General features: G+C 41.1%; 1 protein-coding gene and 1 long non-coding RNA gene across 3 annotated transcripts; both read left to right on the top strand.

Annotated features, from left to right (window-relative positions):
- Nucleotides 1-93: 93 nt before the first annotated feature.
- LOC109487974 (pre-mRNA-processing factor 39-like) lies at nt 94-27,590 on the top strand. Of its 2 annotated transcripts, XM_019792101.1 has the most exons (16): nt 94-206; nt 3,591-3,799; nt 4,993-5,118; nt 6,163-6,278; nt 9,361-9,528; nt 11,648-11,831; nt 12,345-12,398; nt 12,886-12,993; nt 16,717-16,881; nt 19,533-19,659; nt 22,079-22,287; nt 22,729-22,788; nt 24,410-24,594; nt 25,298-25,378; nt 26,151-26,334; nt 26,993-27,590. In XM_019792101.1, exons 1-16 carry the CDS (start codon nt 134-136, stop codon nt 27,056-27,058), a joined length of 2,115 nt encoding a protein of 704 aa, XP_019647660.1. In that variant the 5' UTR covers nt 94-133; the 3' UTR covers nt 27,059-27,590. The 2 variants fall into 2 exon arrangements, with proteins under 2 accessions (XP_019647660.1, XP_019647661.1); XM_019792102.1 differs by lacking the exon at nt 12,345-12,398 and having other exon boundaries at nt 26,993-27,459.
- Nucleotides 1,034-2,123, top strand: LOC109487975. The gene is made up of 2 exons (XR_002141296.1): nt 1,034-1,151; nt 1,854-2,123. It is a non-coding gene; the product is annotated as an uncharacterized LOC109487975 (long non-coding RNA).
- Nucleotides 27,591-27,870: the final 280 nt, after the last annotated feature.

The following is a 27,870-nucleotide window of genomic DNA, read 5'->3' as shown; positions in this document are numbered from 1 at the left end:
TATATAATACTGTATAATATTACTACAAAAATTCGTTAGATTTCAATATTTATACATTTAGCAACTCTAACAGGCAATGAGTTATTGAATGTGTCAGCCAGCTGCAGGCGGAACTCCAAGCAGACGCGGAAACATGGCGGACGAAAGTGCGGTCGGCGTTACGCCCATATCTAACTCCAATCCGACCCATCCTGTGGCCATGGAAGGTTGGTTATACCTCAGCATATCGTGAAAACAATCTAGACATATGATAGAGTATGGTGTACTCATTATTTTAAGGTACATCATTCAGAAGAGTGTAGTTTTTAACCATCAATGGAACAGATTTCCAAAGTTTGGATGCAGAAACGTGACCGCTCGCTCAAGAGGATGGTCATGTTTACAAGCCGTGTTTCTCAAATATACAGCTCCGAAATTGTGTATCCAGCTTCCTCATAACCTACTGGCATTTTCAGACTGACTTGTGTTTTTATTTATTCCATTTCTTACCCCAAAATTGCCATCACGATCGTGTAAAAGTGTGTGTGTAACTCGCTGTTGCCCAGACATCGCATATCTCTAGTCGCCGGTCCAGTTCCAGTGCATATCCTGGTAGATCAGATCGGATGTAGACATTTGGTAACTGTCTGCAGGGAACTAGAGACCCAAAAAAGGGGGTTTCATTTCGTCCATACATGATGCAAACGTCGCCGGGCATATTTTTGGCAGCAGGCCACGAGACATCTAAACATTTTTTTGCTAAGTTTCCACACTAAAGAAACTTTTAAAGTACCCTTTTGCCGAAATATACGCCCTTGGCTGTGAAGAGAGAGAGTATCCGGCCCACCGCCATATTTACTAACCGGAAGATGTACTATTTCACTACATCGCTAGATGTCGCTGTTCATGTTGCTCTTGGAAGCCCCCGGATGTACTAGAGGGCATGTATGGGGGTGATAGTGATTACGGATTACGCAAAATTTTCGCCACCGATTACGAATTAAGTAAAATTCTCAGAGCTATTAAAACTTTATGCATTAAGGCTAATATAATATTACGAATTTCATTGATTTGGAGGGCGACTGCCAACGGATTACGAAGACTAAAATGGTCCGATTACGCCTCAGGAAAAAGGGCATGCAGGCTTCTACAACGAGCATTCCAGCTCTCAGGTACGTACCGTGCCTCAGTATTTACGCCATATAAATGTAAAAATATCAGCAATGTTATGAGTATTAGTCATAGAGTTACAGGAAAATAGTATAGCTAAAAGTACCATGGGCAAGGGTGATCAATCTAATTGTGCTTTGACGCGCTGTTTAACAATATTTAGTAGTCAAACTGACTGCCCCCTCCTCTTTGGATTTACAAATGCGTCTAACAATCTCTTTTCGGTATGATCAAATTATGCAAGGCTAAGTTTCTTGCTTTAATATTAAAATTAATTACCGGCAGATGCTTGCCAATCTTAAAGTTTGTTCTCTGGAGTGTTTCTACGGTATCGCCTTAATTTTTTTGTATTGTTGCATAAATTATTATTTTCTTTCTTACAAATTTTCGCTGTCAGTGGGGGGGGGCGGTTCAGGCTTTTCATTCGTCGCCAGTATTTTGTTGAAAAAACTTTGAGCTTTCAAGCTATTCGGTTCACACGTAAATCTTTCCTGGTATCAAACATATCTCAATTTCATCAAGAAATTTGAGTGTACTCAGAAACCTAAGAATTGTTCATCAATATGGCAACATATAGAAGCTCTCTCAGTAGTATATGGGTAATTTTGAAGACTTTGATGTGTTCTTTTAGCAACGAGAACTCAATATTTATGTGCACAGTTGCAAATTTTATGTTGAAACAAATTATTTGTCATCTCTTTCAGATGTGTCTTTGGCATTTGGATACCACAAAGCAATCAACCTATGCCACCATTCACTCAATACCAGCCTGTGCCACCGTGCACTCAATACCAGCCTGTGCCACCGTGCACTCAATACCAGCCTGTGCCACCGTGCACTCAATACTAATGTGCCATTGTGCAGAACTTGCAGATTGTATACTGGATGAGTCCATGTCTCACGAGTGAATTATTAAAACCAGAAACTGTATCTTGCCCTGAAACCAAATATTCAATAAACAATCTGAACACATACATTTAGAATCTGTGTATACTTGTGTCACATTTCTTACATATAAGCCATTAATTGCCTTTGCCCACAATGTGTGAAGCTATACTATCAGGAAAAAAAAAGGTAACAACATTTTCAGTGAAACTAGCAGAGGTGGCATGTGATTTTCTTGTGCAAAAGTACAATGGCGGCAAACGACAGCTTTTGTAAAAGCACTTGTTTCAGTCAGTTGATTTGATCGAAAGATCAGATGTGGCGTGTTGTTGTGACAGACGCAGCTTGAGTTCAGTTTCGTGCCTGTGAGGCGCTGTACATGTTTTCCCACGGTTGGAGAACTGTTGGCCACAGCACAGAACAAACATGCTTCATTTAGGCAGTATCTATGCAGGTATTTTAGCTAAGTGTGTGTGTGTAGTGTTGTGCATATATGAAAAGAGCTACTGGTGCAGAAAAAATTACTATATTATATGCTTGTTGAGCCGTGAAATTGTAGGTATGATATAGGGTTATGTATCTACAGAGTTCACATGAATACATGTTGTACCTGATCATGTTTTGCGACTGAAAATCACAGTATTTGACGCCCCCAAATTTGCAAGTATGATGCATGCAGACTACTTATTCAAATTTACAATTGTACATTGTAAGTACAATTTAGTACCATATAATTTCAAAGGTGAGGACGTACATCATACATGCAACTTGTAAGCAGTCCTTCCTGGAGTGTCACGCTTGAAGTCAAATGTTCAACACCACAGATGGTTGTCTTATTCTGCCAGAACAGAATTGTAAAATGGAAAGGCCATATTCCATCTGGTCTAGCAGGGTCTAGATACTAATTAAATGGGTTGTGTATTGTCTCTGAAACATAGGTCCGAGTTATTTTTACGTGTCTCCTGTGTTCCTGACAGAATAACAAATGACCTTTTGTCAATTTGACAAATGTATCCATAAACCAAGGATCAGTATTTCAATAACTTAATAAGCCACTCAAATGATAATCCGCATTCCGTCAGTGGCATATTAATACATAACGATTACTAAAACATGGTTGGAATGCTTTGAGTCCAATCTTGTAGTCCAAGCACATCCTTTGGTGGCTGCAAGACAGTATCAAATTGGCCAGACAGAATCCATTTTTCACCAATTTGGCTGATGTAAAACAGTGAAAGAAAAGGTACCATTACAAAAAAAAAAAAGAAGCCAGATAAAAATGCCTAAAATTAAAAACATGTTAAAAATAAGCTGAAGCTTGAACCTCTGCTTGCAGAGTTAGGTGTATGACACAGCATGTTTTGCTGCCAAACAAATGCACCTGATCACCTCTACTTTCATGATAGTGTTAGTCTTGATACATACAACCTATATAATAAGCATAACTGTAGAGTTAGGGTAGATATCAGCTTGCTAGATATGTAGTACCTGTAAGAGCTTGCCATACATTGTACCTGTTACAGTTTGATGTGCAATAAATTGATTGTTTTCCACAGTACCCAGTATGGAGATGGCCCTTGGGACGGAGCTGGCGTACACTAAGGGTGCCAGCTCAGAGAACAAGCCAGACTCGCCCGAGTACTGGAAGGGAGCGAAGGAGGAGGAGCCGGACTCTCCTGAGCTGGAGAAGTACTGGAAGGTGGTGAAGGAGAACCCACAGGACTTCACCGGCTGGACATACCTGCTGCAGTATGTGGAACATGAGGTGAGAAGGGAGACTGAAAAAGGAACATGCATGAAACAATCTTACACTTATTAACTTACTAGCCTGACTAAATCATGCTCCTGGCAGCCGCCCACCCGCCCCAAAGGTTGGGGTCATTAACTCCCGGCCAAGAGCTTGTGTAAACACAGGCTACTAGTGGTAGCCCTGTGCAACATTTGGGAACAAAAATATCTAAAGAATAGCACAGTTGGGTAAGTATGGATAGTGGAAGGCCTTTACAACAATTTGGAACACAAAGTATATTAGAATTTGCACTGTCTTACATTACAGTCATGTGATAGTTCAGTTGGAAGAGTATTGATAGTGGTAGCCCCATACAACATTTGGTGATAAAAAAACTACTAGAAGTAGTAGTAGAATGGACTTAGACTTTAGGCCTTCTTTGGAAATTGTTATGAAGAAAAGTGGACATCCAATAAACGGTTGACAAGTAACAGCACTGAAAATTGTTTTTATAATGTTGGGCAGACAGATATGTAACTTCTGACAGCTGGCTGAAGCCTGGCTCCATAACTGGCAGCAACATGCTTTGAGTTGACACGTATTTGACATGTGTTACCTTTTGTGATTTACTGATTCAAAAACCAGCTGGATGTATGTGTGTTAGGGTGAGATAGCCGTGTTTATGGTGAACTGTTGATTGAACTTGATATGATTGAGTCTGGTGCAGAGTCATCATTCTAAAATTATTTCCTCATAAAAGTTCAAGAAAAATGCTGCCAAGTTGTGATGTAAATTACTTATCCCATGAAAGGAAGAACTCTGTTGATGTGTAACTGTTGCTTGAATGAAAAACATCCCACAAATCCACATGCTGTTTCCATGTTACACTAATCTTGTACTGCAGTTCCTGAGTTTTTCACAGTACTTTTATGTTCTATGTTTTCATAGTCACTTTTATACTGTGAACTTCTCATTAGCATCACATGGGACCTCCATTTAGCGTCGTATTCGAGGGATGGCCCTAACCAGAGCTAGGTACTCATTTTCGTCTGTGGAAAGTGGAAAGTGCTTTCCCACGGGCACAAGACCGGTGGCATGGCTGGATTCGAACCCAGGACCTCTAGTTCTGAGTCAAACACACTGCCGTTACACCACACAAGCCCACAGTGAATCGTAGTATTCTATTTTTCAGCAGAAAATAACTGTAGTCTTTCTCTTCTCCTTTCCAGAACAAGTTGGTTCAGGCGAGGCGAGCGTTCGACGCCTTCTTCATGCGCTACCCGTACTGCTACGGCTACTGGAAGAAGTACGCAGACGTGGAGAAGAAGCACGGGAACGTAGAGCAAGCCCAGGAGGTAGGCGGGGAGAGAGTGTGCGCCCTCACCGGTCCCTCTGGCAGCAGAGCCAATTACAAGTGAAACAGCGCTCGAGGGTTAACGTGTACCAGGAAAACATGGGCATGGAGAAGGCAAAAAAAACATAGCCCGAACTCGAAACAAAACCCAACATTGACGTACAGATTCGAGGATGAATTTGGCACAATGTCGCTTCCAAAATTGTCCTTCGGTCGTAAAATTGATGGTGAAAGCGGTAACCTTTGCCTTGGCTGCCAACAGCTGTGTGGTCTTGAGTTTCACCCTGCCCATACCTCCCGGACGACATACCATCTGGGCACAGGAGGGCGGGCAGGGGAAACCTCGAGCCGTGATGTGAGGAACCCGGTTGTGCTGTTTATATACTTGTGGTTGGCTGTCTGCTCCGCGCTTGTCTTCTTTCCGATTTCCCTCTGGATTTATTTTGGGCGTTTTGGTTTGTCTCACGTCCATGTTTTCTGTCTCCACAGGAGTTGATCCAAATTGACAGGGACCATTGCACGCCATAGAACGTACATAGTCTGCTCCTTCATGGACCCAACAGTCACTTTTGTGTTTTTGTTATTTGGAATTTCAAATTTTCAATGATTGTTGCATTTGTAATTTTGTCTCCTCGTAATTTGACCGGTAATGGCTGTGTTATATAAAGAAAAGAAACTTGCTGTGAATGGAGTATGTAGTATCATTGTTAACATCTGTACTTAATGGGTCCTTACAAGCATTACACATACTTCTGAAGAATGCAGAGCACCGAGCGTAGCGATCCCGAACAGGCTCGGGAGTGGGAATGACCATTGCCATGCTTCAAAGATGACATGCTTGTTTCCGCGCTCCAACGGTAACGTCAGGTTGAAGTCTACGTCTTAACCCATATATATTCATTTTCACTGTTAGAGATTAAGTCTTTATTCACTTCAATACAGATTTCTGCCCGACTTTAGTTCACGAGTATTTCCTCTGGCCTGGTGCCGGCCTGAAGGCTCCTGTTGTGTTAACGCCCTGCTGTTCCCTGTATGATTTTCTAAGGTCTATGAACGAGGATTGAAAGCAATCCCACTGAGCGTGGACCTCTGGATCCACTACATAAACTTCGCCACCGAAGTCCAGACAGCCGACGAGGTGGGACAGGCCAACCTCAGAAGGTAAGATGTCGTTTTCGTTCCTGAGGAAACTAACAAGCTTAAGATATGACAGCACATCAGCAGAACGTACTTTGCCTGTGTACAACTTGTAATGCCTCATTTAAGGCTTATTCACGTAGTGAAGGATGTCATTCTGTCTTGTTTTCAAATTTTGTGTCAGGAAAAAATATCGTTTGCAACAGGCAAAATTCTGATCTAATGCTGACATCCAATGAAAAATCTGCGTTTTGCGCAGGTGCATTACCCCATATTTATGTACTAGTTGTTGCCACGTAACCTTGGAAAGATACGGCTGCAGGGTTCAGTATTGTTGGGATGGCATCGCAAACACCAAACGTCGAGATGCAGCCAGGTTGTGCTGATCGTGTGTCCAGCGTTTGTGTTTGGATGGTTCAAATTGTTGGTCTCATTTCTTAATAACTAACAAACTTAGATGTTGAGATATGACAGCAAGTTGGAAGAACATATACTGTGCCTGCATGACACCCTATTGTGCATAGCAAGAAACTAACAAGCCAAGATATGACAACACATCGCCAGAACATACTGCACCTGTATGTCTCGTCTTCATAATGTCTCGTTTTAGGCTTATTCATGTATTTAAGGGTGACATTCTGTCTCGTGTTTTCAAATGTTGTGTCAGGAAAAAAAATTGTCTGCAACGGGCAAAATTCTGATCCAATGTTGACATCCAATGAAAACTTTGAAAAATCCAGGTTTAGCGCAGGCGCAGTACGTTCTACCGATGTAGTAATTGTTGCCACGTAAGGCCATGTTGATTTGATTATATGGATGACATCCGCGCGCGCATGAATTTTCGGCCGTTTCAAAAAAGTTTTCAACCATACTGTAAATCGTACAAAACAGTTGCAAAATGAGCAAAAATATACCGTAAGTTACAAAAAAACCATACCAATGTCGTAGAATGCCAAAATCAAATGAAAAAAAGACGAAATTGTAAAGAAATGAACTTGAAGACTAGATTATTCGCCAAACCATATTCTGTCCCATTTGTTCAACCCTCATGACCACGTAGATTTCATAATGAAAACAATGCAAAACTTTTTTTTTATTCGCACTCGCGCATCAATTTTGGGGTTCCCGGAGGATGTCATCCATATAATCAAATCAACATGGCCTAACCATGAAAAGATACGGATGCAGGGTTCAGTATTGTTGGGATGGCATCGCAAACACCAAAAGTCGAGATACAGCCAGGTTGTGCTGATCGTGTGTCCAGCGTTTGTGTTTGGATGGTTCAAATTCTTTGGCAGCTGTTAAATGAGTCCGTCATTCACTCCTATTTGGACAAACATTTATCTAACTCAGACAAACCTGGTAGAACCCCTGGCAGACGTGCTGGATGAAGCATCTGGGTTGTAGAGTTACTGGACTTGATTGATCCCTCAAATGTTTTTTCAGGTCATAACTTTTATGTAGTTCACCAGTGCAGGACTTTCAGGATCTACAGTTGCCTTTGCCAAGAATGTTGTTTTCAGTAGCATTTTGTTTGTGATTCTGTGTGATTGTAAACACGATAACTCGAGAAGGCTTTGATTGATTGTCTGGATATTTGGTTGGTGGGTAGGTCTTGATGAGACATCAAAATGATAAGATTTTTGGCCCCCTTGTGGCTTGTTACGGTACTGCAGCAGAACTTCAGGTTTTGATATCTCATGATCTGGACATACATGTACTAGGGTCACGAATTTTGGATGGTAGATATAGCTCTTGGGCTCCAGAAGAAGTTACTCTAGTTTGGGCCCCCTAGCAGCTTGTTGTGGATATGTGGTGAGCTGACCATGTCCTGTGTTCATTGTCCAGTGACATATCAGTGTTCGAAATACCTCTTCCTCTTCCAGTTGAAGTGACCGCTATCATCAAGTTGATCATTCTGTCACTTTTAGTTGAAGGAGGCGAGAGGTCACCAACCTAAGACTGATGTAGTTTGGAAGCCCTAGACACAAAGGTGTCAACGGATGTGGCTTCCACCGTTGTCTGAGGCAGAGCATTCCATTCTTTGACAGTACGTGGCAAAAAAGAGGCCATACGGTACTGGGTCCTACCACCTGGCTGTACAAACTGTTGGCCGTGCACCCTTCTCTCACGTACTGGGGCAGGCTGTAGTTTACCCCTAAGACCATCTGTGCAGACGATATTATGCTGTATGCGGTATAGCATGGCAAGTCGGGCTGTCTTTCTTCGGGCCTGAAGACTGGGCCAGTTCAGGTCCTCTAGCATTTCTGTGGGACTTGACGTTTGCCTGTAACGTCTCATCACGAAACGTGCTGCTCTGCGCTGAACTGCCTCTAGCCTATCAATGTCTTGTTGGGAATGAGGGTCCCAGACTGTCGCCGCATATTCAAGTATGGGGCGTACATAGGTCTTGTAGGCCAATTCTTTAATGCGCCTGGAGCTGATCTTCAGGTTCCTCTTTAAAAAGCCCAAGGTCTTGTTGGCTTTGTTACAAAGGTTGTTAATGTGTTCTTTCCAGGTAAGGTCTTTTGTTATAGCTACACCCAAGTATTTAACACTGGGAACCGTCTTGAGGGTATGACCATGGAGCTGGTAGTCGTACTGAAGGGGTCTCCTACTACGGGTCACCCGCAGAGTGACCCGTAGTCACCCGAATACCTCAGTCTGCAATCTGCAGATAGATTTTCAAGATTGCAGAAGAAAAATTTATACAATCTGCAATTTTGCAGCAGGAAAAATTGGCACTTGGGATTTGGCGCTCTTGGCCCTAAGGACAGACAACACTTTAATAAGCTCCTGTTCTGAAACAACAGGAGCTTCTTCACTAATTTGCATCAACCTTGTCTTGACTTGTCTATCTTTTGTTTCTTTTTGGACTTCCAAAAATTTGTCTTCACTAATTTGCATATCAATCAATAGTTCATGCTTATAAACCTGCAAGATTGTAGTATGGAGGCTTGTGTATTTGCAGAAAGTATTTCCAAATTGCAGAACAAAATTTTGACTTTTCAGCAATATTGCAGAGCACCGAAAAAAAGTATTTCGACCACTGCATTTGTACAGAGATTTTGTGCCTCACTCCAGTGTTCTCCCCCCCCCCCTGCAGTGTGTATGAGAAGGCGGTGACCGCGGCCGGCGCAGAGTTCCGTTCGGACCGGCTGTGGGACCTGTACCTGGCCTGGGAACTGGAGCAGGGAAACCTGAAGAACATCACAGCCGTCTACAACCGCCTACTCAACATTCCCACACAGATGTACAGCCACCACTTTGAGAAGTGAGTAGAACGCAGGCAGAGGAAGCAAACATGATCATGTACCATTACATTGCCTGTGGAATTGGGTTATGAGAACTGTTCCAATTATAGACTGGTGTATTTCGAAAGGAACATACATACAACATACATATAAGTTGCAAATTGCAGCCCGCAGGCTGAATTGGGCAGCTTTTACAATGGGATACACAAGTAGAATATATTTAACATGTACATAACTTAAGCATAAGCATCAAATATTGCACTAGATTATTGCACTTTTTATTGCACTAGATTATTGCACTTTTATGTTAAAATTACGGCGTTACAAGAACGGTTACAAATTACATGATATAGCTAAAAACGATTACAACAAACATAAGATAAAACACTATTACAACATATACAGCTATTATGTAGGGGGTAGTTGAGTGCAGAGAGAGTTCTGTTGGAAAGAAGGTTTTTCAAAGTTGCACTTACAGCTTGTGCTTGATGCAGTTTCCTGAAACGAAAAGTATAAAAGACTACAAAGACAAAAAATTTAGATAGAAACTAATCTTGAGTAGTATTTGTATACATGTATATTGTTGATATGAATTGTTCATTTTTCATTTAGTGTTATGCAGTAGTGGTAGAAAACTAGTTCGAAGCCACTTAGTTTTAGAGTTGGGTGGCATGTTTTACATTGAAACTATCCTGTCTGCTACCTCTGTTGCTTTTGTCCAGTTCACACACAAGAGCTATGTTCTTGTGCTTAAACTTGTCATGTGCACAAATAACTTGGCAGAACAACAACCTACAAACCTCTAGTTGACTTTTGCTGACCATGATTGACTATATTTTGCCTTCATAGGTCCATGACCTCCAAACCTAACATGCTATTTTGGTCCTGTGGTTTTCAATCACATGAAGTCAAAATAGTTCCAACAGTGAACCAGTTATTAGTCAATCTGATAGTTTAACACATTTAAAATAAAGAGAATTTTAACTTCCTAATGTAAGAATAATGCCTGTTATAAAGTTAAAACTCAACTTTCATTTTTTCCATTCTGTAAAATCTCGTCTGTTTTTGCTGTGGAATTTATTGAGTTGAGTTTGGCCTTTTCTCTAACTGGCATTGCCTGCCCCAAATTCTTTACAGGGTAAAGCAAAATGTATCTGCTGTGAAATGCGATGTGTTCCCCACCCCTGGTGATCAGGTTCTGATGGGGTAGAAGGCACCAGTATGTACCAGCCTGTATTTCATCTCATTTTCCTGAATCCTTTGCCTTTCCCTAACACCCGTCGTCTGACAGTTGGTCCTGAAATTTTCCTGGTCATCTGAGATTTTGTTTTTTTTATTATCCTCTTTCCATCCTGATACATTTGCAGACTAAAGGCAGGAATTTGAAATGATTAGGAACAGGTCAGTAAAGACAAGGGCTGTCCCCAGGTTTTGAAGCTGGAAAGGCTACTGTCAAAGTTCTTCCCCTAAAAACTACCAAACAGCTGTACAAACATAAGAATACAAAAACTATACGTTCAACAATTTACACATTCTTGAAAAAAAAAAGGAATTTCTGAATTAAAAATCAGACATCAGAAGATATAATGCTGTTATTGGTTTGTATTTTTTTTTTTTTACCAAATGAGGAATTTTAGTCAGTCAATGAAGAAAACTCATCCACAACATTCCTGTGCAGACCCTGTGGATATCCCTTGTTAGGATTTGTTTTTTTTTTCTTTCTAAGGCCACACCAATTTAATTTGTTGGTTCACGGATTCGCTCGCTTCATTTTTGTTCTAAATTGAAGCATTTCAGCCTCTGAATCAACTCCAAAATGCTCATACTTTTGCCCAACAGTTGAAGAAAGCCCCCTCTCTGCAGAGTTGTTACAGTTTTTCTATCTCTCAATGCAGTGGTTTGATTAAAGGTTTGAAATTCATTGTTTTGAATGACAAACTTGTATGCTGACTTCATGGCTCCTATTAGTCATAGCACTTGGGGCTATGATAGGATGCCTAGATCTGTTTTTATTTTTATTTTTGCCCTGTCGCTTCATATTTTTTCTGAAAAAATCTGTGAACCAACAAATCAAATTGGTGTGGCCTAAAGTCTGTGTTCAACAACTACATGTAACTCTGCGACTCCCTTTTTCCACAGGTTCAAGGACCATGTGAACACCAACCTGCCCAAGGACATCCTGCCTCTGGACGAGTTTCTGCAGCTGCGCACGGACGTGCTGGCCAACACGCCGGGAATCGAACCCGAGATCCCCGGAGCCGAGCCTGACGACGGCCCGCCGGGTGTGGTGCCTCCTCCTGGCGTCACGGCTTCTCCTGACAAGGTGACTTATATGTACTGTGTTAAAGTTATATAGTAGAGGGGGATTCATTCCTCAAGCTACCGACATCTTGCTATATGTACTGTGTTAAAGTTAGTTTAAGTCCTCCCTGGGACCATCAGCATGGTTGCATATAATGTCGCCCATCTAAATTTCTGTAGCACTTGGGCCACACAGTTGTGTAATCACTACAGCAGGGGGCTAGTCCACTGGTAGTGCTGTGTGTTTAACTCCCATACTCTTTCTCAAATGCTGAAAACTTTGCAATTGGTCAGCCCAGTTGGGGAGAGCTGAGAGATTCAAACCAACCATTGCTGATTGTATGTGGTTTGAAATCATCAAGTTTTGAACTGACAGGAGTTTCTTTTTCTTACCGTAACGGAATGCCACCTCCAGTAAAATGTTGTTTTTGTGTGTGTAAAGGTTGTGTCTTGTGTGAGTTGTGTGCGTATCATTGTATTAGTTGTGCTTGCTGCGGAGAAAGGCCAGACATTTTGTATATGTTTGTTTCCATAGATCGGCACCAAACCCAAGTCTGTTGTTCCACCTTTTGTAGACTGTGTGTCCCAGGTATTGCCCTTACACGATCAAGCCTTTTTTGTTGCTGGCTGTGTTTGGTTTGGTGTGGTTCTGCTTTTCTTTGGTTTGCCTGTTATTTTGTCAAATTGTTGTTTTATCAAGCAATGTTCCTGAATTTGATTCCTGAAATTATACCCTCTCCGAAGTCAATTTGATGGTTTCTTTTACTCAAATACATGAATGAGTGAGTGATATAGTGGTTCCAGGTCCCCCTCGATTGGCTATTAGTAGTTCAATGTTTTTATGAAGAAAATTTCCAACACAAGAAACTGAACTTTTGAATTTTTGACTGTACAACTCCAGTTGTTGATTCCATGACAAAGACTGGAGTTGTATGGTCAAAAATTCCAATTTCTTGTGTTGAAAAGTACAGTTCAAACTTGCTTCATAATGATCATAATGACTTCTACTAACACTGATGAACTTTCAACATAAGTTCCATATTTGCGTGGTACTGATAGTTGTGTTTATCCCCCAGCCTGATGCAGAGACTCTGGCTATCAGAGAGAAACTCATCTCCACCAGGAGAGCCATCTACAGCACCACCGAAGCTGAGGTCAGCAAACGATGGACCTACGAGGAGGGGGTGAGTCAGTTGTACTGAGTTAATGACAGGGTTAAAAGAGCATGTCTGCAGAACATACTACACCTGTGCGAAACCTGTAATGTGGTTGTATATAGTACTTCAGCAGAACGTCCCATTTAAGGTTTTATCCGCACATTCAAAAATGACATTCCTTCTATAGTTTTGAAACATGTTAGAAAAAGTATCGTCTGCAACAGGTAAAATTCTGATGCAGCATGTACCAAACATCCTATGAAAACTGCGTAGGCACAGTATGTTCTGTAGTCATTCCACATTGAAGGTAACATTTTTTTTTTCAAGTATTACATTGTCTTAAATTCTACAGTGATATGTTGTCTTTTGGTCAAAAAGTCTCCCTCATTTATTCCAAGATGTGAACTTAGACCCTGCAATTGTAAGAATATACTCTATGTACCCTTCCCAGTGGTCGAAATACTTTTTTTCTGTGCTCTGCAAAATTGCAGAAGAGTCAAAATTTTGTTCTGCAATTTGGAAATACTTTCTGCAAATACACAAGCCTCTATACTACAATCTTGCAAGTTTATAAGCATGAACTATTGATTGATATGCAAATTAGTGAAGACAAGTCAAGACAAGGTTGATGTAAATTAGTGAAGAAGCTCCTGTTGTTTCAGAACAGGAGCTTAAGTGTTGTCTGTCCTTGGGGCCAAGAGCACCAAATCCCAAGTGCCAATTTTTCCTGCTGCAAAATTGCAGATTGTATAAATTTTTCTTCTGCAATCTTGAAAATCTATCTGCAGATTGCAGACTGCAGACAGGTATTTCGAACACTGCTTCCATTGGTAAAAGCTTGTCCTTTTTTGAAACATCTTCAATTCTATTAACTTAATGCGGTCTGAAGTAATGCTGTGCCATTACCTGCATACCATGTTGTACATTCACTATCCACTGCCAACACTGACATTCACACATATTGACAAGCTATAAATTATACACCTTGAAGTAATAGATTACTTTGCTATGTGCTTTGGGATGCCTTAACTTGAAAACATGGAAGGTGGGTTAGGTAAAACGGTAGGGGAGTTAATTGTAACAAATCACAAATGTAATTATATTGATAAGCTCATTAGAAGGGTGTTGTGTGGTATGATTTAATTGAGTTTCTGTCCTTGGGGGATTTGCTGGCCTTTAGCTGTGTTTGCACTTGGGTTTGAAATATTGATGTGGAGGGAATAGGTGGTTTGATGACTGTTGTGAACCAGTTGGGCCTTAGAAAAAAAATGTTGTGTTTCCCGACCGACCCTAGAAAAACCTGCCGACCCTAGTCTTTCTTTTATTTGTGAATCCCAGCAATTACATTCTTTTTTCAAGGGCTGATCAACCTTTTCTACATGTAGCTCCATGATCTGACACCTGAGAGATGAAACATCATTGTACAAATTATAGGTTTTCCAACATTGGTATGGAAAATATAAGTGTCCTCGTGAAAGTTTTACTTTGTTAAACTGTATTGTTTGAGTTGGATCACTAGCCAAGGTTAAAAAAAAGGAAGAAAAAAAAGATAATCCCTACCTGCCGACCCTAGTCTTTCTTTTTTTTTGTGAATCCCAGCAATTACATTCTTTTTTCAAGAGCTGATCAACCTTTTCTAGCTCTACATGATCTGACACCTGAGAGATGAAACATCATTGTACAATAGGTTTTCCAACATTGGTATGGAGAATATAAGTGTCCTCGTGAAAGTTTTACTTTGTTAAACTGTATTGTATGAGTTGGATCACTAGCCAAGGTTAAAAAAAGGAAGAAAAAAAGATAATCTCTACCTACCGACCCTATTTTTTCGGGACTGAAACAGGAAACACAACATTTTTTTTCCTAGGCCTTAAAGGTGTCAGTGTGCAGCTCGTAAGTGCATATTTGATGTCTCAGTCCTCTAGTCTGCTCCCATTTTAGGACAATATGCGCCCAAAATTATTAAGTGGTGCACTTGGAAATTTTTCTTTGGGTTACCCAGCATTCGCATCAAAACTTGTAGGAACTATAATGTCTATATCAGGAAGTACAGGGCCTGTGTTGAAAACTTGAAATACTGTTAATTCACTCATGTTCATGGTAGCAACGGTTCACGGTCTGAGAAAAATGGACATGTTCACGGAACTATATATTCACTGTGGTGGTAGGTGCAGGAAAAAGAAAGTCCAGGAATTATTTGTTAACTAATGATTATTAAGTTCACGGTACAGAAATGACAGTGAAAACAGTGAACATAAAAGTAAGTACAATGAAAAAATCAGGAATTACAGTAGTAGCAGTGTGGCCATGTGCCAATTGTAAAAGTCAAGTTTCTATGCTTACCAGACGTCATGACATCTGGGTTAGGGGTCAGCAGGATGACGTGTCAGCTGGCAGGAGAAGACTTGTGGAGTCAGGAGAAATTTCATTTTGCTGGCTTAGGAAGTTCCACAGTTTCATCACTGGGGTCTTTGCAGTCAAGGATAAATGGTTTATAGAGCAATGGGCAAATAATTTTTACCATCCCAGCACCAGTGCTTTCACCAGCAGTGTTGAATGTCTCTCACCTGCTTATGTTTCGATGCCCGTCAGACACCCTCCTCAGAGCTTCTGACTGGAGTATTGCTTCTCACCGCTGTAAGCTGCTAATGCGGTTGGCACTTTTGCGGTGAGAACACAATCCCAAACGTGGCTGAGTTTCTACCCCCCCCCCCACCTCGTCCTGGTTCATATCACTGGGGTTGACTTTCTTATCCAGAGAGCCTTTTAGATCCTCCGATTTTCTATGTTTTACCAACCTGATGAAATTATTTTTAGGGCATTTTTGTTTCCTCCCAGATCAAGATGCCGTACTTCAGCACGTCGAGAAAACGTACTGCGCCTGCGCAAAACCCTGATTTTTTGCAGTTTTCATTGGATGTTTGGTCAACGTTGCATTAGAATTTTTCTTGTTGCAGAGGACATATTTTCCAACATTAACATTTGGAAACTACAGATGGGATGTTAACCTTATATGCGCAAATACGACCTTATATGAGACGTTCTACCGAGGTGCTATGTATAATACATTACGGCTTTCGCGCAGGTGCAGTGTGTTCTGCCGACGTGCTCCGTACTTCCATGTAAAGCCTTTACAATAATATTTTTTAGTTCTGCTGCCCTGAAATTGCATTGGATGCCTTCAATTCCTGTTTTCCCAAAGATCATCACAGGAAGTCAAGGATAGATCAATTATTGGGCAAGCCATTTTTTCACGTTAAAAGTTTAACTCCCTGTCTGTTTTTTCCCCACAGATCTGAAGGCCCTACTTTCATGTAAAGCTGTTACTGTTTCACTGTCCTGAAATTGCATTGGATGCCTTTAATTCCCTGCCTGTTTTCTCATACAGATCAAGAGGCCGTACTTCATGCAAAGCCGTTACAATATTCTGCCGCCCTGAAATTGTATTGGACGCTGGTTTGTTAAGCCGAAGGGCAGTTATAGTAACTTATACTGGCTATACAGATACAAAAGCTGGTGTGTTATGCCGAAGGGTGGTTATACCGGCTATACAGATACAGAAGCTGGTGTGTTATGCCGAAGGGCGGTTATACCGGCTATACAGATACAGAAGCTGGTGTGTTATGCCGAAGGGCGGTTATACCGGCTATACAGATACAGAAGCTGGTGTGTTATGCCGAAGGGTGGTTATACCGGCTATACAGATGCAGATACAGATGCCTTTAATTCCCTGCCTGTTCTCCCCTACAGATCAAGAGGCCATACTTCCATGTGAAGCCTCTGGAGAGGGTCCAGCTGAAGAACTGGAAGGAGTACCTGGACTTTGAGATGGAGCAGGGGAACCACGAGCGCATGGTCGTCCTGTTCGAGAGGTGCATGATCGCCTGCGCACTGTACGAGGACTTCTGGCTCAAGGTTGGTTGGTTTGAATGAATGAATGAATGAATGAATGAATGGTTTATTTCGATACAAACTAACGAAGAATTGAAAAAGGTTATATCGTGGTTTGAGGCAAATAAATTATCAGTCAATGTTAAGAAGACATACTACCTTATTTTCTGTAATAGAAATAAAACCTACAATAGAAGCGCCAAAATCTTTCTAAAAAATGTGACCCTTTCTCAAGAGAGTCAAGCCAAATTCTTAGGTATAATCATTGATGAACGATTGACCTGGAAACCACATATAACTATGTTAGGTAAAAAAATTTCAAAAACTATCGGTATTATTGGAAAAATTAAACATCTTCTTACTCAAAAAACCATTATTACCATATACAATAGCTTAATATACCCATATCTAACCTACGGGAATATAGTCTGGGGATGCGCCTACAAAACCACACTACAGCCCCTAGTATTACTCCAAAAAAGATTTGTTCGTTCAGCCACCGGCGCCAGTTTCCACGCACATTCTGCACCTTTGTTTACAATACTTAATATTTTGAATATTTTTGACATAAACAAACTTCATCTGATGTTATTTACATTTAAATTCCTTACTTGTTCTCTTCCAGACACATTTAATGGTCTTCTAAATCTTAATTCCCATTTTCATACTTACCAAACTCGACAAAGTGCCCATTTCCATATCCCCCTAGTTAGAACGTCCTTAGCCCAAATGAGTGTAAAATATAAATGTATAACTACTTGGAATAATCTCCCGCTCCACCTAAAATGTTTAACATCAATAATTAGCTTTAAACGAAATCTTAAAAATCACCTACTTTTCTTTTCCACCGACATTTGATTTCTTATTACTTTGATTTCATCTGTATAAGTCTGAATCTCCGTTTCTCTTTAAAATTCATTTATTTTCTTGAGTTATTGCTTCAATTCTGCCAATGTCTGTATTGCAGTTAAAGTTCTGTTAACGTTAAAGTTATAGTTTTTAACATATCATTTCTAATTAGCGTTATTTATCAATCACTTTTGTTATTCATGTTACTATTTGTTTTGTTACTATTATCATTTTGATCATATTGATCAAATTTATTAATTACCTATTGTTATTTATTATTATCATGTGATTTGTTAGCATTATTTCAGTTGTTAATTAATTTTGTCGGGGAAGATCCCAGACAAGCCACTATGGCTTCATATCTTTCCCCAGCATTTTATTTTATTGTCAGTAACATTTTCATTTTATTGTTATTAAATTATATGCGAACCAATAAACAAACAAACAAACAAACAAACTACACATCGTACAAAACATACAGTAGCAGCCATTATCAGCTGAAATGATGTATGATTTACATTGCATTGTTAAAAAGTTCTACTCAGTGATACTTAGGTAACGTAGCATTGGGCAAACAATCACAAGGTAAGGGACAACTGTTAAAATCAGCGCAAGATAACGACATTAATTCTAACTCCAATGCTATAAATCATATTCTCTAAGAAAAACAAGTCATACATAAACATTAGTATAAATGTAAATATACATGTGTTACTTGAGGACTGTCTTGTTTGTTTGTTTGAACTTTTATTAGCATGAAAGCTCCTGTGTGTTCATTCCATGATGAGGCCACACCAATTTAATTTGTTGGTTCTCGGATTTTTTCCTAAAAAGTATGCAGCGACAAGGAATTTTGAACTCTTAATCAAACCACTGTATTGGTAGATTGAAAAACTGAAATAAGTTGGAAGAAAATGGCTTTCCTCAACTGTTGGGGGCAAAATAGAAGCATTTTTTAGTTGATTCAGATCCAGAATCTTTTTTTTTTTTTGCAAATCAGAAAAAAATTGAAGAGACGGATCTGAGAACCAACAAATTAAGATGGTATGGCCTGAAGTTAATACTTTTGTCCACAATTGACCGTGGCTCACCTCAAATTTTGTTGCAAATTTTCATGAAATACTCAATTCCTGTTAGAGGAGGGAATAGGTCAGGTTCCGACGGTTTCATAAATATCCCATTAAATCCCCCCCTATGCTGTGATTTTTACCCCATACGCTGTGATTTAGCCCCCTACACTGTCTTCCAACCAGCGTAGACTAGAGATGTTTCTTTTGCGGGAAACCTTGTGACCCTTCTTTAATCTTTAAAAACTATGAAAATTTCACTTTAAAATGAAGATATAACGGGGAAAACATACCTTTACAAAGTTTGTCTCTCAATAAGGCCATGTTGATTTGATTATATGGATGACATCCTCTGGGAACCCCAAAACTGATGCGAGCGTGCGAATAAAAAAAAAGTTTTGGCTAAAAAAAAAGTTGTTTTCATTATGAAATCATGAAGGACACGTGGTCATGAAGGACACATAGCGAATAATCTACTCTTCAAATTCATTTCTTTACATTTTTGTCTTTTTCGTCTGATTTTGGCATTCTACGACATTGGTACCATTTTTAAATATTTTTTTTTTGCAACGTACGTTTTATATTTGCTCATTTTGCGGCTGTTTTGTACGATTTACAGTATGGTTGAAAACTTTTTCTTTGGGAAACGGCCGAAAATTCATGCGCGCGTGGATGTCATCCATATAATCAAATCAACATGGCCTAAGCAAGAAATAGTGTCTCAAGGGGGTTAATGATTCATTGTTGCTCTTTCCCCAGTATGCGAAGTACCTTGAGAGCCACAGTGTGGAGGGAGCGAGGAACGTGTACCGCCGAGCCTGTACCATCCACCTGCCCAGGAAGCCCAACATTCACCTCAACTGGGCAGCATTCGAGGAGCAACAAGGTGGGCGGGCTTTTCTTTGTTATGTTTACCTTTGCAGAAGGAAAACATTTTGTTTTTGCTATGTTTCTTCTTCTTCTGTAAACACATAAGGTTTAGGACCAGACGTCTGTCACCATGGTAACTGGTGCTGTAGCAGACACCCCGTGGTGTTGGATTACATTATGTAGCAATAGTAGACAGAGTTGGACTGTGTCACCAGGTATATGAATGTGTTTGAGTAATCGACAGAGTTAGTTTGTTGGGCTTGACAGTGTGAAGGTAAACATTAAGTATTTGCGTTGCAAATGTTACCTTTCTAGTTTTTGTTTTGTTTTGCATAACTGGTAGATGTTGGTGTACACCTTAGTGTAGACATGTGTCTCAAACATTGACTGTTAATCAAGACCTGAGCAAGAACTAGGATAAAAGTCTTAGTATATAGTAGAGGGGATTCATTCCTCAAGCTACCGACATCTCGCACACACAGTCGTCCCTCAGTAAGACATCTGGAGCCGCATAGTTCCCGTTTAGAATGTTTATTCAGCCTGTCACACGACCGGTTTCGCCTGTGTGGCTTCTTCAAGTGTACAGAGGCTAATCTTGACTGTTACTCAAGACCTGAGCAAGAACTAGGATAAAAGTCTTAAGCATTAACGTTCTGCAAGGTAACACAACTCGAAACACTATTCTGTATCCTCCATGAAGCTTAGTGTAGACTTATTTCTTGCTGCCGCACTAATTAAGCCGGCCGGTCTCTGTGTCCGTTGGAGCGCTGGTGGTTGTACGGTGCGGACAGCGAAAACAGGATGAGGTCATGGGAGTTTTCCACTGATGAGTGTGGACTGCTTATATAATCCTCACCTACAGACTTATACTAGAAAGGTAACATTTGCAAAGCAAATGCATAATGTTTACCTTCGCACATGGTCTACTCTGTTAATTCCTACTCAAATACATGCATATATATGGTCAGACAGGAGTCTACATGTAAATCCCTCCAACAATATAAGATTGCAACATTTTGTAACCCAACACCAGTTACCATGGTGACAGACATCAACAAATCATGTCATTGGCCAGGTCAGAGGTTAGTGTTTTTGGAATGGAAGAGGAAACTGAGTAAAAACAATATGTTTTCCTTCGGTTAACATAATAATATATGTGTCAAAACAGCTTCTGTGTCTCAGTGACCAGTAAGTGTTCAGACTTGATTCCTGGGACCAATTTTAAACAATGTCAACTTTCTACCATTACATTGTACGATTCTAAGTACTACATCTGGAACAGTCTTCCAGACAACGTGGTCGGCCTGATCACTGACAACAACCTCCAGTCATTGAAAACAAGAGTACACCACCATCTTTCCACCATCTTTCTTAGCTCCATCAGGCTGTAAACCAATGATTAGCCAGGAGTGTTAGTGTAATGTTACAACCCAGGTTATTGTTTACTGTTGTGAACCCACTGTATACCATTTGTCCATTACCACACAAGAATCCCTCCTATCTGACGGTAGAATAGTCCAACCGAGGAACCTCACTCTGGAGTTAGAGTCCTGGAGGAAACACAATAAACCATGAAGCTCCACAAAAGTCCTGTGTGTTGACCTGTTCACTACAATCTAGCAGAAGAACCTGCAACATTTACGTCGGCACATTATAGAAATGTGGGTTTGTTGTGTCCTCAGGTAAGGCCATGTTGATTTGATTATATGGATGACATCCCCCGGGAGCCCCAAAACTGATGCGCGTGTGGGAATAAAAAAAAAGTTTTAGCAAAAAAAAAAAGTTGTTTTCATTATGAAATCTACGTGGTCATGAGGGTTGAACAAATGGGACAGAATATGGTTTGGCGGATAATCTAATCTTCAAGTTCATTTCCTGACAATTTCGTCTTTTTTCGTTTGATTTTGGTATTCTACGACATTGGTATAGTTTTTACTTATTTTTTTGTAACTTACGGTATATTTTTGCTCATTTTGCAACTGTTTTGTACGATTTACAGTATGGTTGAAAACTTTTTTTTTTGGAAACGGCCGAAAATTCATGCGCGCGCGGATGTCATCCATATAATCAAATCAACATGGCCTAATGGGTAATTTTCGGAAGTGTGTTGGGATCTTAACCTGCTGGAATTGTGGCTTCTATTAGTTACGATTTGAAGTTTTGAATGGAAGTTCATTGTAGTTGTGGGTAGTTGTTGCTACTGTAACGGACCTTAACTTAAATCTAAGAAATTAAGTCAAGATCGTGGTAGAACAATCGTATCTAACGGACGGGTACCGCTGTTCGTCGTTGGAATAGCCGATCCCCTTTCCAATGGTTTTGAAAGAAAGTCAGTTGAGATAAAGCCATTGACGAGTGCAGACGTGCGTCCTTTTCGTCTAGTAACACTACTATTACTAATTGAAGTTAAACACGTTCTTTTGTTGTGTCTTCAGGAAACCTGGACGGGGCGCGTGACATCCTGAAGACCCTGGAGGAGGCGGTGCCTGGCCTGGCCATGGTGACCTTACGCAGGGTCAGCCTGGAGAGACGCACCGGAAACCTGGTCAACGCCGAGAGAATATTCCGGGAGGCGGCCGAGAACGCCAAGGACACCGGCACAGCCTCCTTCTTCTCACTCAAACTCGCCAGGTTCATGGCCAAGGTGGGCGGGTTTGTTTGTTTGTTTGTTTATTTTAGAGCTCCATTGATGATACATCACATTCTTTTCGAAGTCCATAACAATGGAAACATGTAAGTTGGAGAGTAAGCTGAAGATAGAGCAATCGTTTTGTAAAGGATAGTTAGTTACTGAACTTTGTGTTCACTTGTCTGCTCAGAGCCTCTCCACATGGCAAAGTTTGAAAGAAATCAAGTTGGTAGTAAAAAAAAAAGAAGAAAACTGATATTTGATAGTTTCAGACCATCTGGTCTCTTATGCAAGTTAGGTAGAGAACTTTTATATTTCACAAAGTTTACATAGGAGAGGACCACACTGCTGTGTTAGAAAACAGATACACTGCATGGACTGTAAAGTCTTGCTACATGTAAGTTATTAGGTTGGCTGAAGACATGTTTTGTTCTTTTGTTCTTTTGACTTCTCCAGACCAAGGCTGACACTGAAGGTGCCAAAACTGTTCTGAAGGAGGCCATAGAAAAGGACAAGGTAAGTTCACTGTGCAAACTATACCAAACGAAACTAGCATTAGTAGTTATGTCTAAGAATTGGTAAAAAAAAAAAAGCTTAAAGCTTATGTACATGCATTCCAAGTCCTCAGTGACAGAACTAGAAAGGAAGGGAACTGATAGGATGTGGCATAAAGTGAGTTATCTCAGTCATGAAGACAGTAAAATAAGTAAGATAGACAGGAGTGATGTCTGAATGTTTGTACTGCCGCACTAATTAAGCCGGCCGGTCTCTGTGTCCGTTGGAGCGCTGGTGGTTGTACGGTGCGGACAGCGAAAACAGGATGAGGTCATGGGAGTTTTCCACTGATGAGTGTGGACTGCTTATATAATCCTCACCTACAGATATATGTATCTCTGAGCACGTCGGCAGAACGTACTGCGCCTGCGCAGAGCCCCGTATTTTCGCGTTTTTCGTTGGATTTTTGGTCAACGTTGCATCAGAATTTTGCCTGTTGCAGAGGATATTCTTTCCGACACAACATTTGAAACGACTGTCGAAATGCTAACCTTATATGAGCGAATACAACCTTATATGAGACATTCTGCCGAAATGCTATGTACAATACATTACGGGTTTCGCGCAGGTGCAGTACGTTCTGCCGACGTGCTGTATCTCTGTAGGTCAGTATTGACCATGGTAAACATCAGATCACACGGTAAACACTCGAATTACAGGACATTCGTGGTATTGAATGGCAGACCGGTTAAGCAAGGAAAGGTTTCAACTGGTTTCACTCCCAGCAAGACGTCGTGTCCTTGGGAAGGGCACCTTACACAACTGTCCTCACTCCACCCAGGTGTAAAAGGGACACCTTACTTTGGTTGAGAGAGAGGGATGAGCTGCACTTTACAATACCATGTCTGGACACAGTAGATTAACAAACCACTTCTGCCAGAAAAAAAGGCCATGGATACCCTTACCTTTTTAAACTAGCCGACTGCGGGCCACCCATTTCGGGACCCCTGCAGCAGTGGAATCTAAAATTTATTTATTTATTTTCCATTATGTTTATACTAGATTGCCCACTCAGTGATAACACCGCTTTTCAGTGGGGCCCTGTATTGGATACTACTATGTGTCTTAGCTAGGACAGATAATTTTTTTTAAATAGTTAGGGTCAGACAAGTTTGACCATTATGATTCTTGCCTGCTCCAGGAGAATGCTAAGCTGTACCTTATTCATGTTGTCTAATTTATTGTTAGACATGTGAGAATACACATGTAGTAGTAGTAGTAGTAGTAGTAGTAGTAGTAGTAATATCCAGTCCTTGATTTCTAGTATACTGCTTTGGGGGTCCCTAACACAGGTGGGCAGCAGTCGGATAGTCTTCATATCACACCTCAATGCGACTGTCCATCCAGAGGGCCCACACTAGCAAGGCTGCTTTCGCTAATGCCCTTCCTGACACACTCCATCAGGTCTACCCCGACCTAAAACAGACTTCTCACTTGCTCCAGGAGAATGCTAAGCTGTACCTGCAGCTGTGTAATCTAATATTGGATACTATAGTAACTATGTGTCTTAGCTAGGACAGATAATTTTTTTAAATAGTTAGGGTCAGACAAGTTTGACCATTATGATTCTGGCCTGTTCCAGGAGAATGCTAAGCTGTACCTGCAGCTGTTGGACCTGGAGTTCCAGCAGGGAGTGAGGCCAGACGAGGACAGGGTCCTGCAGTGCTTTGACCTGGCCATGACCTCCCAGCTCAGCCAAGACGCCAAACTCACCTTCTCTCAGAGGAGGGTCGAGTTTCTGGAGGACTTCGGGTCCAACGTGGAGAGGCGAGTCTTTGCCACCTTGTCGTGTGTGCCTTCCACACTTTCACCTTTGTCTTAAATCAGGGATCGAAATAGATTTTGGGGCCAACTTGCACTGGTGCAGATGAAAAAAAAAAAAAAAAACTTGTACCAGATTGAAGAAAAATAGTTGCACCCCCCAAAAACAATAGGTACACAACCAAAAGTACATGTTTCAGTTTTTTCGGACTGGACCGATAAAATTTTTACAGTCCGAACCGGTGCACCTTGACCGGTACCCACCCCTATTTTGTTCCCTTTCCAGTTCTTTATTGGGTATTTCTACAGGTTGTAACAGCGGATAAAGCAAACTTGCAACGCCGTGCATACCGGCAAAAATTAGTTGCACGACACCAAATTTACTTGCACCAAGTTGCACACAGAGGGGTATTTCGACCCCTGCTTAAAGCTTAGGTGTCCAAGCTGTGTCTCTGTCTCAGTACCACATCGGCAAATGTACTGCGAAACCATGATTTTTCATGGTTTTCGTGGGATGTTTGATCAACGTTGCATCAGAATTTGCAGGCTCTCTCAATTTAGTACCATTGCTTAACTTAACTTTGTAATAAAAAAAAATACCTTTTTATCCCCATCAAACCAAAAAAATGCTTTAAAAAGTGCAATGAACGGTTGATTTGTTTAATGATGTGTCAGGAATTTCAGTAAGCAAACCCTTTTGTTCTTGCAGGTTGATGACTGTGTACGAAGAGCACCAGAAGCTTGTGAAGACCCACAGTGGAGGGAAGAAAAGAGCACCTGAGGGAACAGGGTAAGGAACCATGGCTTCTACAGAACTGCTATAGAAGATTACTTAAGATATAGATGTCGGAGTAGAGGCTACAGTCTGGGAGAATCAGTGATTCGATCGTAGTCTTTGTCGAGACAGATCAGGACGCTGATCACTGAAGAAAAATGTATCATTTATTTTAGTACCAGTGCAATGAGAAAATGTTTGACAAAGTTCAGTACATTAGGAGTAGCAATAACAAGTTACAGGATTTAGTTTACAAGCAGCAGAAGACACAGCTAGGAATTGTGCTACTTGGAGATTACAGAGAGGACCAAGGGCCAGCATCTGGTCTGAGCATTTAGGCAGTAGACAGGTAGTCATAACTTAGCCACCAGATACAATTATCTTTTCAGTTCTATTCAGAAACGTAGAGATGAAAATGTGCATTTGAGTCCGTAATTGATTTCAGTAGGTTGGTAAATGATTATTTAAGTTCTTTTAGTCACCACCATTTGTTTTACATGGGCCAATGTTTCGGTTGACCTTCTGTCACCTTCATCAGGGCTATAATGACTGGTTTACATTACTGGTTTTTGTATATGTGAGTGTTTTTAAGAGACCTTTTCTGTTCTCCAATGTCCTGGGATGACTTTAAGTCTTAGTACCTGCGGAGAAGAAGCACAAGTTTGAGGAGAACGGCACCATGTCCATGCCCCCTTCCATGACCATGTTTTAGTTTTAGTTATATTCAGAAACTTAGAGATGTATTGTGAGTGTTTTTAAGAGACCTTTTCTTTCCCCCAATGTCCAGGGATGACTTAGTGCCTGCGGAGAAGAAGCACAAGTTTGAGGAGAACGGCACCATGTCCATGCCCCCTCCCATGACCATGCCGCCCCCCGCGCCGGCACCCAACTCCATGCCGCCCCCGGACCCCAACACGGCCCCCCCTCCGTCCTACAACTACAACTGGAACACCGGATACAACCAGCCTTCAGTAAGTCAACCGTCACTGACTGTTCGTGCCTCCGAACACTGGGGTCTGAGGAGTGGCTGCTTCAAAATTCTCATCTTTTATCTTTGCCGTCCAGCCGTTTTATAATCTCCAAGTAGATCATACGGTGGCAAGGCATTATCCATTGGCCAGAGGAGTGTCCATTAGTGCTTAATGGCCTGCCTTGCTACTGTATGATCTGCTTGGAGATTAGCCATTTTATACAACTAGTTGCAGAAACCTTTCAAAAATTGGTTAAAAATTTACTACAATCAAGTGTCTTTGTTAAAGATGTTTTTTTTTATAAAACAGAAGAGGATGGCTGTTCTTCACGCCCCTTTGTGTGGGAGGAAATTTCTGTGAAAAGTTCTCATTCCTGTTTCCCTTGGATGTCCTTCTTGCCACAGTTTTCTCACGCACACACACACACACACTGTTCACTCCCTCTTTCTGTGTTTCAGTTCAGCTTCGGAAATTACTAGCGCCGTAGGTACAGGTGACACTTGGTTATACTGTGGTTCCCCTCCTGTTAACGTGAGCTTCTTGGACCTGCAGTTTCACAACATTTTGATCAAAATTCTCCTTACGGCTCTTTCGTCGTCCCTTCCAGTGTGTCGGTATGGTCAGGAGGTAACTCTGTGTTGTCTCTGTTTTGTTCCAGGCCAACCAGTACAACTACCAGCAGTGGGGGTACGGGCAGCAGTACTATCCACCGGCTTCTCAGTAAGGGACAGGCAGGGCCTCAAAATACCACCTGCACATGCAGGGTAGTGCAGGTAAAACGGGGGCTGTGCAGGTGTTTCTGATGTCTACCTGCACCTAACCTGCACTGGTCCATGTACTTGGTATATGCAGGTTTTAGTGCAGGTAAAAATTGGGGCTGTGCAGGTGTTTCTGATGTCTACCTGTACCTAACCTGCACTGGGTTTAAATACAAAATGTAGGTGTATGTGGATTTTTTTAATTTTCTGCATTGACAGTTACCACTTTTGAAGTATAAAAGAAACACTGCCAGTATTTCGAGCCCTGGCTGACATGTACATACGACTCGATGGGGACTCTGTTGTACAGGCGACTCCATAGGAGCCATTGCTTTAATCTAATACATGTACCTTCAGGTAAAAGGTGAGACTTAATACAAAGTAAGTACAAGTTGATAAAGCAAGTTTTACTGTAATTCCCAACACAAAAATCGGACTTACGATCCACTGCTCACCAAGTCACTCGTGTCATCTATATAACGTGACCTCACAGAAGAGGTGGACAAAGACTGGAGTTGTACTGTCAAAAATTTTGGTACATCCAATTTCTTGTGTTGGAAATTAGTTTAAACTTGCTTCATAAAGACTTCTAACACAGATGCACTTCCAAGATGAATACAAGTTTGTCAATGTATGTATTATGATTGTGGCCTTTTAATCCCAGATGGTGTAGTCGCAACTAGAGCGAAGCTATGTAACAAATCGGTGGTTGTTAAGGTAAGAGCCCTGTAGTCAGTGTTACTGAACCGTTACCAAATCCTGCAGCAGGGTGTGCAGC

Source organism: Branchiostoma belcheri, unplaced genomic scaffold (genome assembly GCF_001625305.1).
Source record: "Branchiostoma belcheri isolate BF01 breed outbred unplaced genomic scaffold, Haploidv18h27 scaffold90, whole genome shotgun sequence".
NCBI lineage: Eukaryota > Metazoa > Chordata > Leptocardii > Amphioxiformes > Branchiostomatidae > Branchiostoma > Branchiostoma belcheri.
Note: the sequence above shows the minus strand (reverse complement) of the source record. Positions and strands in the feature narration are given on the sequence as shown.